At 37.5% G+C, this 13388-nt stretch overlaps 1 protein-coding gene across 1 annotated transcript; it reads right to left on the bottom strand.

Moving 5' to 3' along the window:
- Positions 1-1320: 1320 nt before the first annotated feature.
- LOC126814789 (fucolectin) lies at positions 1321-10629 on the bottom strand. Its single transcript, XM_050540169.2, has 4 exons — positions 10568-10629; positions 8449-8685; positions 7911-8165; positions 1321-1989 (listed from the first exon to the last, which is right to left on the bottom strand). The coding sequence occupies exons 1-4, from the start codon at positions 10596-10598 to the stop codon at positions 1721-1723; spliced, it is 792 nt and encodes a 263-aa protein (XP_050396126.1). The 5' UTR covers positions 10599-10629; the 3' UTR covers positions 1321-1720.
- Between the last annotated feature and the right edge of the window lie 2759 nt (positions 10630-13388).

The raw sequence follows: 13388 nt of genomic DNA, 5'->3' as shown, positions 1-13388 counted from the left end.
ACGCGATTTGTCGTACAAGCAGAGGCTATAGTCCAGAAAGTTACAGCCCGATATGCCCGAATATCGAAAGGAACTGAGACCTTTGGGTTGGTTATAAACATATACGTCTCAAGTTTCATCAAAATCAAATAAATATTGTGACCTCTAGAATGTCCAATAGGTAAAACGTGCTTTTTTGGTACAATTATGGGTCATAATCCATGCCAATTTCAAAATGAACCGAGATCTTTGGGAGATAAAATCGGAAAAAATATTGTGACCTGTATAGTGTCCACAAACAAATTGTGAAAAGACGTGTGTCCACAAACAAATTGCAATATACGTCCACATGAAAATGTGACCGTATAAAAATCGCCCCTGTGGGTATCTTTTTTTTGTTTTGTTAAACGGTGCCACTAAATTATCACATCTTCTGCAAGAAAATTCATAACCGAATCCCTGATTCTGGCATATCCATAATCTCAAGGTGGGTCTGTCGGCTCCAAAAACAGTAACAATATCATCCGCTTTTGAAGCAGAAACATGTTCTAATCTTTTAGTTAATTATAACTATAACGGCCACCACCAGCAAATCGCTGTCAGAAAATTTCACATAGCAATTTTTTTTTATTATTTAAAAACGGATATTGCGAACTGAATTGCAAACTTGAAACAGAAAGATTGTTAGTTAGCATCAACAAATAATTTTTGAAATTTAATATGGTGTTTTCTTTGGGCAGAAATGAATAACAGCATTAAATTGTATCACTGCCACTGGGCAACACCGACTTCCAATGCATTAGGCTTGACTGGTTGAAGTCAGTTGGGATACGGCGTGTTCGCCGGGACAGGTAGGAATTCCCACAGCTTTAAAGTTAGAACGTTTACACAATAGCTGATCTCAAGTTTCCCCAGCAGAGTTGACTGATCGATTGATCGGAGACAGAACAAAGCATCCAACACCATAAGCGACACAGCCTTATTGTGAACGTTGTTTCTCTACACTGATGTCAATATCTTTATGACTAATATGTAATTAATTTCAATGCGTTCATGCGGAATACCATCGATTGGATAGCTGTGCTGATAAAATAAATATGCATATACCTATGTAAGTAATTTAAAGTTACAATTTCATATTTTCTAAGAAAGTCAAAACATAAATATTTATATGTCTTTTGCTCAATAGGTTGTCAACTCACTATTATACGATCACGGGTTATCTTTCTCACACTTAAAAATCTTCACACCGGAAATAATAACACAATTACCTCCCTTGTTTTCCTATTCCCCACCATGGAATAGCTGTCTTCAAACGTTTGAATTTGAAGTTGAAAATTTCTCAACTGGCAATAGTGAATTATAGGATTAATAGGATTATTCTTTAACAAGGTAGGACTATTTATAGATACCATCTATTTTAGGGCTTTATTTTACTACATTTTAAAAATATAACTTAAAAATATGAAATTGTAACTTTAACTCAAGGAAACAGATTTGTGTAAAACCCGTAAATAAGAAATATAAATCGCACACTACCAAATTTAAGAAACAACCACACAGCATCGTGAATGGTTTCAAGTGCCATGGTTTCGGTCTGGGGATTGTGCATTTGTAGGATCGCATGAGCTAAGCATGTAGGTTTTATCTGGTGTCTCGTATATTAGTCTACTGGTACAATTCACAATAATTCATCTTGGTCTGTATAATGGCTATAGTGACTGGTTCTTTGATATTAGTTTTATGGCCCAGCAAGTTTACACACATCTTCATTTCTCTTTGACAAAACACTCCAGGTCCATTCTAAACTTACCACGGTTTCCTCGATAGGGTGGACCCCCACACTCAATAATTCGCAATTTCCTCCTGCACTGAACTTGTAGTTGAAACTGAAACACTGGTCATCTTTCATACACATAATAGAGCATTGGAGTATATTCTGAGTATTGTAGACAGTGGGTGTCACTGACGGAATAGCCTTTTTATTCTTGAATTTTGAAATTTTCATTGCTGAAAAATAATTAAATACACTTTTCATTTCGACAGTTCACAATGCCTATACACAAAAACAACCCAAATAGTTCGCCATCAATAAAAGTCTACACACATTGAATTGCCACCAAATCGAAGAGGTTTAGGACCTAGAAAAATCGTTGGGATTTTCAAGCATGGTTCCCACTTTTCACGAATGACACCTGTGGTAGTAAGAATGACTGATTGTCTAGCCATTTGATTGGCACAAACATCGGAAGCTAAATTCTTTCAAAAATGCACACGTGACGATACAAATAAAAATAACCAACTGTTTTCGTGAAAATAACCAAAGTATCGAGTTGACGAGACGTTTAACCATATTCACCTAATTTGCTCAATGAAATTTTGTACTTTTCAATTTTTGTAGTTTAAGGGGGTGGTCGATATTGGTAAGTATTATAACAAAATGTAACCAGCAGCCGTAGTTATCTTATTTGTATTTCGTTTCCCGGAAAACCACTCCCTAGTTCTATATTTAAACTATGGGTGTAATTAGGTTTAATATTTCGATCGATTTTCAGAGTCGTGGTTTGTGTAGCCGTAGCTATCTTATTTGTATTTCGTTATCCGGAAAAGCGCCCCGTAATTCTAAAATTCAATAATACATATGGTTGGATAATTCAGTTTCAATTATATCTAATTTTGGCAATAGGCTACAGATATTATTGTGAACAATGGAAATGTTACATGAACTTAATGTAATGTATTTTGTTCTATGCAACCGACAATTTGCAATGTTTTAATTATAAGCAAGAGATGAATATTTATAACATAACACGAGGTAGGATGTAAGATCACATATACGGTATGTTGATTGTTCCGTTTGATAGGCCAAATATCATTATTTTCAGTCATGACTGTCGTTAAGTAATATTTTGCTTTCACATGTAAAATCGGAGCAATCAAGCATATATTTATATCTATATAGGTATGTATCCATAGAGAGAGAGGTGGCTTTAAACTAAAGGTTACTTTAAATATGAAATTGTTACATTTTACACTCCATTGATAAATGGAATACTGAAAAGTTGATAAACAAATATACAATATATTACATAACAATAAACAAAACATCAAAAAAAATATTTACAATCACAGTTACGAACCAATTCATAAATATAAAGAGGTACGAGTCAACATCTCCAACAGTTAGATTACTTTCTTATAATTGAAATGAGATTTCATGTTTTGAACGCCAGTAAATAAAAACCAGTATTAGTGGGCATGGGGATTTATAATCATATATGCAAGGAGGTAGAGCTCGTAGATAGTAATTTAAGTAATCTTTTATGCACTCCGATGGAACTTAAGTCTACAGTAATAAGGACACGTGAATGAAAGTGTGTTATTCAAGTAATACTTAAAGATACATGATGGGAGATAAGATAAAGAGATGGCAGTTCTCGCTATAATAGTTAAAAACTAGATAGTGTAAAGGTAATTTGCTGAAAATTTCAGTCAAATTGATCCACTATGAGCCGAGAAAGAAGCGGGTGAAATTTTTGCATAGTCTCGGTCATCATTACTAAAATCATTAATATAAACAGCATAGTCTCGATTATCCGCTTTTATTGATTTAATTATCAATAGCCGTTAGCGGCATATAGGAATCTAATCCAGCCAACATCGAAGGCTAGCCTTGACATCGAGAGTTTATTATGGTCTGGATAAGTTAATTAATGTCTAATTGATAATTTAGATAACATTTCAGGACTAAAGAAAGACTTGTAATAAGCAGATTTTGCTCTTGCATAATGCATGTTTTAAGTTTTATCACAAATATTTTCAATAACAGAGTTCTTTTCATTGTTGAGAACGATATTTCAGTGTAATTTATTTGATGCTAGTATTGAATAAGATATTCAATATACATATAATAGATTGAATTAATAACTACAATATCATCATTGTATTAGTAGAATAGAATAACGTTGTTTAACATAATAATTTAAGCTAGTGAACTTTCATCAGGATATAGCATTATTTCATATCATTTCGTTCATAGCTTTGTAAATTTCCATGTCATTTTGGCAAATCGAATGATATTTTTTTATTGGTAATAATCAAGTTAGAACTACAAAAGTTTGTGGGTAAAATGTAAACATTATTATTTAATATACATTTTAAAATAACATAGCGCACATAACGTGTTGGTGTTAAGTATTTACATATATGTTTATTTATAATCGACCTTATTTATCATTTTCAGTCGGTTTGGGATTGGATGTAGAAGTAAAAAAAAAACTAGGTCTAACAAGGACTGTTGTAACAAGGGGCTTGATTGAATTGAATCAGGTAAATTAACCGGTTGAGCTGTGGATACAGATGTAGTTGGTTTCGCTGTTAGTTGGTTTAACAATGTCAGGTGATCGGGCTAATCAGTGTTCATTTGCTGTTCAACATTTGGCGTGTCATAAAACTGATTTATGTCATCTTCACAATTAATCAATATGTTTTTGTCATCATCTAGATTTCTTACATATATTCGGCCGTCATATGTCCAGCAGTTTTTTTTATTTTATTCAGTTTGAAGAGTTCGCGTGTCTTTTTATACAGCTGTGATTTTCTATGTGTCAAGGCTTCATTAATAAAGATTTTTGTTTTATTTGCTATGTTGAATGGTTTTAGCCTCTTTTTATTGCCATATACTGCAGCACGACTCTGTAGCTGATAAATCTAACAATTATATCTCTGTGGTAATCTTTATTACAAGATCCAACTCTATGCGTACGACCTATTTGGTTAATTGTTAAACGGTCATCTCGATCATTTAAAACATGGTTATTTATAATATCAAGTATGAGATTATCAGTATTTTCACCAGCTCTCTCACTGATACCATTGAATTTAAGGCATGTTCGTCTAGAATATTGATAATGGTCATCAATTTTATTTTCTAAATGGTCCATGCGACTAATTAAATCTTGAGTTAGTTTTGGTTGGATTAAGTGAACAATACGGCTCATTATGACTTCGCGTTTAAATAATTCACCAATAAATTACCGTAACGACCCATCATCTTTTAGAACATTATCTAGAAAATCGTTTATACTGTTGGAATCATTTGGATTTGAATTTGAAGCCATCTCCCAGATATTATACAGACGATTTTATAAGTCAACGAAATGTCTCCCTTTTTGCATATTTTTGTCACAGTTAACACATTAAAAGTTAATTTAGTACATACTTAATTTACTCAGGAAGTTTTGATACATCATCTGAAATATAACACTGTTTAAACTGAAGGAGATTAACTCGCTTCCTCGACACGTCCACCTCAGTCGGCCATTTTCTTTAGTGTAGTGTTCTGGTATCTCTGGATTTTGTTAGAACAAGGGAAGGGCAGCAGAAAACAAGGGCACAATGTTTTCATTAGGGTGGGATTTTCCTTGCGTATTTAAGGTAACTATGTCGAAATTCGAGGGCACATTTTCGGAAGGGAGGGATGGCACAGCCACCCCCACTCCCTCCCTATACCCAGGTAGGAAATCTCATCGGATTTGAATGTTATAAACCATTTCCAGTTTCTGTTGTTTTTGCATTTATGATTGACTACCACCCAGCACGACTCTGCAATGAGATTTTTTGCTTAGGTTACACAGGGTGATGGACAATTTCAATGTTAGATGCTTTATAAATATGTTAGATGTGCAAGTAATTAATGAATGTCATCTATTTAGGGACACCAGCCTCAATGTTGATTTGTAAAATACAACTAGATTAATGTCCAGTCGTCAATTGTCCTGTCTTGGCATGTCTAAAAAATTGGTGTTGTAACAGCGGCCACCGATTATATCTGCTAGTCTTTCTAACAGACCATGTACGAGACATCGGTCCGCAAAATTGAATTTTGGTACTACGGACCGTCTAGACCTTGATACAGGCTCCTCCACTTCAATAATGTAACAACATTGTGCAATAGTGAAAGTTGCGACATTCCACATGTTATTTTTCACTGAGCTTAAAAACACGAGCCTCGAATACCCATTATTTTCGGAATAACGGTGTGCTGTTCATTATCACATGCTTCATTGCATATCAGACAAATACTGTATCCATTTGTGTCTCAACATTTGAATCATTTTGTGAATTAATTTCGCCACGTGCTTCAATAGGCATGATCAGCTTCCACAGTGACCTGGGAATGGCCTCAGTCGACATACCCCTACGCCGCTACCGCAGTGAGACATTCCAATTGAAATTTACTTAGAACTCGATGTATGTCAATGTATTAGGTCTAAGGTAGGGGTTCCATTAATCTCCAAATTTGATTCTTATGTAAACTTCGAATTTTCCCGCCAAAACTGACCGCCATATTGAATAATCCCCAATATTGACTCAGCGGTAACACCTGTCACAAAAGTGTGTATGGAAATGGATTCAGTTACCCCGAAAACGTATATTTTGATACCAAACTCGATCATATGATAATTGGGTAGAAATTGGAATTTACAAGCCAAAACCAGCGGCCATTTTGGATTTCGGTCAATTTGACCCATTTGAGCACGGATTTCGGTCTTGGACTTTTTTTTGGTGATAATATACGTCTAGACCGACCATAAACCGTGGTCAGCATTTCTATTGCAGCAACTGCTGGACTTATAAGCGTTTTTTGTCCCGTATATGTGTTGATGATGTCATGGCTAAAAATACGTCATAGAACCACCAATATTGGATAGCAGCAATGCATAATGGATGCTTTTGATAATGGTAGGCTACTAATCGTTGCAGTTGTTATGCCGTGTATGATACTTATATATTTAACCTTTTTCTGGTCTCAACAAAAACTTTCTGAAATATGTGTTGGGTATCAGACAAATCCATGATTCTAACAGTTAGCCGTGACAAAATCCATAGGGCCAAATAAATGATGTAAAATTCTTCTGTTTTATAAGAGTTATGACTGATATATAAATTATTAGAGGTATTTACATTGAAAAAAATTGTTTGAAACTTTTTTGGGAAACCAGGCAAATTCGTGATTTGGCCGGTACCCATACGATTCGACTGTAGGAAAACTTCGAGGCCTCTAAAAAAAATTCCCTTTGGCCAATTGATGGGGCGTTTTTTTCTGTAATACTACTGGGTGTAATCTATCATTTAAAACCAAGAAAGCTTAGTTTTCACATTTCTGCCACAAAAAAAACAGTTCCGGCAGCTTATTACGTCACGTAAGTGATTGTATTAATTACATAGTAAGGGAGGTCCACAAATCGTCCCGAATCCACATACCAAGATTCATTTGTATCGTTTTATTAAAGCCTATTTCTACTTCCTATTTTTATACTTTGATTTAATTTACATAACTAACAGTGTGTGGGTAACAAAAAGATAGATAATACTGACAATTATTCGAATCACATTTTAAATAAAGTTAAAGAAGAACCGTTAATTAAAGAATGTGTGAGTAACGCCATCAATGCTAACATATCTTTGAATAATGCGTTCCCAAATTAGGAAGTTTTATTTTAATAAATCGGTCAAATTAGTTTAGTTTGTGTCGAGTTTCAACTGACAAGAGAAGTTGGATGGTCAAGTGGTTCAACGCAAGTGGGTGAAATCACAAGACCTGGAGATGTGTCGCATGTCCAACCCCGTGGGTTTTCTCTGGATCCTGAGGGTGATTCCACTGCTAAAGACCCCTATTATTGAAATAAAAGTGAATCATATGTTTGATCCTAAATGACCTACTTTGTGTCGAGTGGACGCTACCCCCCCTCCCCCCTGCAATTTCTAGTTCTGCTTCCGCCCGTTTCACAATGAACAACATTTTTGATTTTGTATAATGGTGGGTGGGGATGGGGGTGGGTCGTCTAGAAAGTTTTTGAAGGGCTAGGTATCTAAAAGTGGTTAAATATTATACAGTTTGTTATGAAGTCTGTGATAGGTTTACTTACAAGTTCGTAATGGTAGTGGAGCAGGAGTTCCATAAACTTCGACCTCACAGATATTCATTTCAGTTCGCTTAGTAAGTATCAAGGCAACAAATCGCCCTGTGCATGTAGTTGTACAAGGTATAATGACCACACTACTAGTTGGTACTTGTCCCGCATAATACTTGCACGTAAAATACGTCACTTCCATGTTGTCTTTGATGTGGGGTCCTGGATCGAATTCCCAAACAGTTATGTAGAAATCACTTGTACGGTGTGCTGAAATATACAAAGTCCATTAATCTGATGTTTGATCTTCTATCACCACTTAATCTTATGAATCTGGATTAATAAAACAAAACGTTTTAATCAGACATTTAAATTTGAAAACAGTCCAGAAATTATAAAGTATTCCTATTAAAATTCCAACTTTGGTCATCTTCTTTCCCGGCAACTGCATTCATCAACCTGCCAGAAGTGGGTATATTGAGATCATATAAACAACTTCGATAACCTGAAAATCTGTTTTCTCAACAATAATCCATATATTAAAATATCTTACAACAACACTCATCTCTGTTACGTATGCCAACACTGTTTATGGTATATGATGATTGTAGGTCCACATACCACCAATTAGGTATACCAGATAAAGGTAAAAGTGTGTGCGCACAGTTAGGATCCGTCGCGGGTGTTGTACTTCCATCATTTGCTTTTGTTGCAAATCTAGTAGGACCCAAAGTAGTTATCTGTCGGGCTGGTTTATTCAGTGCTATATTAACAGCATTGGCAAGTGTTACTAAAATAAAATTACATATATAAATAAATTGTATGTATATATAATCACATACAGTCAGTTGTATAAATCAAAATACCTATTCTACCTGAATTATTGCATTCCAAAGAGTATGACAGGCGGACAACCCCATCATCTAATGAAATTCTAGATTGTTCTTGAACTATAAGCAGGGTTATTATGATCCAACGGGTGTGACATGCAGGCGGATTGACGGGTAGTAGAATCTAAATTGGTGTGCCAAAGTCTCGACCAATCTAATTGCTGATCACTTTGCTGCATAAAGTGCTTATTATGTCTGCTTTTCACTCCACTTAACGTGATCAGAAAAGGGTCACTCTCCCTTAATTAGAATACGCGTTGTTATTTTCTAATTCATCGACAAATCAAATTGCCCTTTCTCTGCTTAGCTAACGCAGAAAATGCCTATCATCGAAGATTCGAAGCAATGCGCGACACTCGCTGGTATTGAGCAGTCTACCTCAATTGTCGAACATAAATGGATTTTAAAGGCCACTGCTGGCTTCGAAAGGCGGGATGGGACAAATAATGTGAAGTGATTCTAGGCATTTTTGGTCGAATACAGTTATTCCTTTTGGCAGGACTACTTATTATTATGTTTGGCCATATTTGCCTTTTAATCCCGAATTTAGAAAAAGTTGACAGATTCTCAAATATATATTTTCAAAGATAGCTCCGCAAAGCTTTGAAAACGCTCACGACTACAGCTTATCCGAAAGGAGATCTTGGATGTCGAGCAAGTTTGACCCGGATCTAGGATCCTTGAAGAAATCTTATCTCTAGGGTTCAACGTCTTATGACCCGATTGCTTCAAATAAAATTTGGAAAAAAACCCTGTTAAAACCTATAGCCTCTTTCGCATACACGCGGTTTTCGATAAAGGGAGAATAACTAAGGAACGGAAGACTGAATTAAGAATATTGATAGGAATACATGAGCCTAATTTTCAGGCTAAATATGAAAACGATCCATTAAAAAAATAAAATGGGGTTTAAGGTGTAAATGTTCTTCCCCGAATAGGCTAATGAAGATTCAAACATAGTCTCTTTCCCGTTCACAAAGTTCTTGGCATAGGTGAATAATTCCGGAACGAAAAGTCGTAGAACGCTGAATATCAATAGGATTCGTCCTCTCATGACCATAATGCTTCACAATCCGTCAAAAACTCTAGCCTTTATCGCGTTCACAAGCAAATTGTTAACGGGCCGACGGACAGGGTGATGACATAATACGTTTATAACATTGGTATTGACTTTTATCAATAACTCCAATAAATGAAATATGCCACAGCTTTCAAAATAAGCATGTATATAGTTAAAATAAAGTAACTGTCATTAAATTGAATTTCCGAAATATTCGCAACCGGCAAATGACATCTACAGGATTCAATTTTGGTCCCCGTCTTCATTAGCCCAGGTTAGCAGCAGAACATTAGGACGTTAAACCCGACAAATGACATCTACAGGATTCAATTTTGGTCCCCGTCTTCATTAGCGCAGGTTAGGAGCAGAACAATAGGACGTTAAACCGGGAAAATGACATCTCCAGGATTCAATTTTGGTCCCCGTCTTCATTAGCCCAGGTTAGGAGTAGGACGTTAAACCCATTTCATTTCATTTCAATTTTGGTTAAGTGGTTGGCTAAACGCATATACGTGATTTAAGGTAAAGGGCCTACTGCCATTAATGTTTAAAGACTTCGTAATTTAGCGCTAGTTTAGGTTTTCGGTATGTTCATAGTGTCGCCTTCTTGCGTTCAAATATGACGGCATCATCCATCAAGCACATTTGGGAACGACAGTTTATAGCCAATTGCATTGTAACATACCAATAAAGAGTTGGCAAGGTCCTGGTCAATTTCGTACCTGTTAAAGCGATCAAGATGTACTGGAACATTGAATGACAACCCTTTAGGTTCCCAAAGCCAGCATTCCCATCCATTGTGTTTAAAACCTAGAAAGATATATTCATTTATTATTCGGTGATGGAAATAAGATCTGAAAATTTCGTAATTGTTTGTTCTATAACTGTTGTCTGGTGGTGTGGGTGGTTTGGCCGACTTCTTAGAAAGACAAAATATGTCCTTGGCAAACTAAAATATTGGGAACGTTGAGTTTTCAAAACGGGTATCAGATTTGATTCTGTTAAGTATTTATGCGGATAAATTGAACTTTGGCTAGCATTTAGCATCCTCTGCAAACGATATAAACGGGCTCTGATCAAAACAAGTCAGTGACTAATTTTGATTCCATTGTATAGGTAATATGCTTACATTCATATTTCATGTGGCATATAACAGATCATGACCCGTGCTGGTATTACACAATGTTTTTCTCTGGGTTGTATTTCTTTTGTTTGTTTTCAAACATGTCCAAACAGCTAACTTTCACACATTATAATAATAACTACAAATAGTTATTTGCCCGAACCGAAAACAAAAAGGATGGATTCATATTTCCTATCTTCATCCGCGAAGTATATTATTAAAGAAACAGCAGATACGGCTTCTACATCTAGAAATTTCCCGACGGCGACAGCCAATGTCACGAGGCCTACGGCTACGAGTGTAATGCCAGGCTGACACTTGCACGACTTTTGGCCACGATTTTGTCGTGGCAAGTCGTGCCATTTTGGGGCACGAACTGGGAGGCTCTCGCACTGTTCACGACTAGTTCACGCATAGTTCACTACGAGTTTACGAATGCGTGCCCATCAGTGTCCACATTGACACGAACTGGCGCGACGAGTTCACGCATAGTTTGCGCACTGTTTACGCACTTCCCGCATTGGCACGACGAGTTCGGACGGTGTCGTGCCGACTTGGGCACGCCATATAAAAAGGTTTTAATAATTTCAAAAGCCGTTTAAAGTATTAAAACCTATCCACATTCGGTTTTTTTTCTCAAGGAAACATCATTTTGTTTGCGGTTGTTACAAAAAACGTAACCTACGGATTTTCACAGGCCCATTGTATTTGTGACAGATCTTTTAATTAGTGGGGAAAACCGTATTTTTTCTTTTTCTTAGACAACAAAATGGCGGCATATGGCACACCTACTGTTATCTCATGTCTCTTTCTGTTATCTATTGTCTTCTGTACATATATATAAAAACCTAATTATCCTCTTTTTCACTAATCACATTGTAAATTATTGCACCTTGAATACATAACATGTTATTGTCTGCGATATCATCTCGGTGGAAGCGGACGTAAAATACAACTAACTAACAACAACAACCCCTGGTCATTTTTGGATTGGCTGTGGAAGAGACAACATGCTGAATGTCAGAGACACAATCATTGCAGGGAAGAGAAGATGCCTATACCTGGCAGCTGCTCTAGCAATTGTTCAAGAGCAGCAGAAAAGGCTGGAAGAGGCAGAAGAGCAAGAAAAGGCAACCCCACCTCGAAGAAAGACACAAAGGAAAGTGTGGGTCAGGGAATGGTTGACCAGAAGGCAAGAGTTTGGACAGTATGACAGTTTACTGACTGAACTCCACAAGGAAGATCAAAGGGACTACAAAAATTACCTCAGAATCACACCTGACCTGTTCCAAGAGATGGTTGAGAAGTTAACCCCTCGCCTACAGAAGCAGTCCACCTTCATGAGGGAACCGCTTCAAGTTGGACTCAAGCTAGCTGTCACCCTCCGCTTCCTAGCCACTGGAAATTCCTATCCAAGTCTGCAGTACAGCTTCAGGGTTGAAGCAAGTACCATCTGCAAGTTCATACCCGAGGTGTTTAAAGCCATCATCGCAGTCTACAAGGACGAAGTGCTGCGCTGCCCCAAAACTGAAGAGGAGTGGAAGGAAGTTACTGCCAGGTTCAGCTCCAGATGGAACTACCACAACTGTCTGGGGGCTGTGGACGGCAAGCACATCGCCATGAAGAAGCCACCCAATGCTGGCTCTTACTACTACAACTACAAGGGCTTCCACAGCATTGTTCTGATGGCAGTGGCAGATGCTACCTACAAGTTCCTATATGTGGATGTTGGGGCATAGGGTGGTGCGTCGGATGGAGGAACATGGAGTAACTGTTCCCTGCATGATGCTGTAGAAGAGAACAGAGCTGGATTGCCTCAACCAGAACCACTCCCTAATGATGACCAGCCAGTACCCTATCACTTCGTAGGGGATGACGCCTTTGCTTTCCGAACCTGGATGATGAAACCATTCTCCAATCGGTCACAGGTCCTACGAGAACGCATTTACAGCTACAGGTTGTCTCGTGCCCGACGTGTCTGCTTTGTTTAAGGCATGTTGTCTCTGTAATAAGTTGTCTCTTCGCTGGCGATCTCTGGAATGGCGAGCAGTGTCCAGGAAGCCCTATATATACACATGCACCGACGCGAACGCCACTGTCGCGCAGTAGTCGTGAACTAGTCGTGGCAGTTCGTGACAGTCGTGGCATGGCGCGCACTGCCACGCATCGTCACGACGAGTTCATGACGAGTTCACGAACAGTTTGCGCATAGTTCACGACCCGGTCGCTAAATTTTGTCGTGACCAAAATTTTGAACATTTCAAAATTCTCGTCCCGACAAGGCACGCAGTCACGACGGGTTTACGCACACTTCACGCCAGTTTACGACTAGTTTGCGCACTGGCACGACTCGAGTCGTGCCAATGCGTGCCATGGAATCGTGCAAGTGTCAGCCTTGCTTTACTCGTATTGTAAAAGTG

The sequence above is a fragment of the Patella vulgata genome, chromosome 3 (assembly GCF_932274485.2).
Source record: "Patella vulgata chromosome 3, xgPatVulg1.2, whole genome shotgun sequence".
Lineage (NCBI taxonomy): Eukaryota > Metazoa > Mollusca > Gastropoda > Patellidae > Patella > Patella vulgata.
This window is presented reverse-complemented; position numbering and strand designations above follow the sequence as displayed.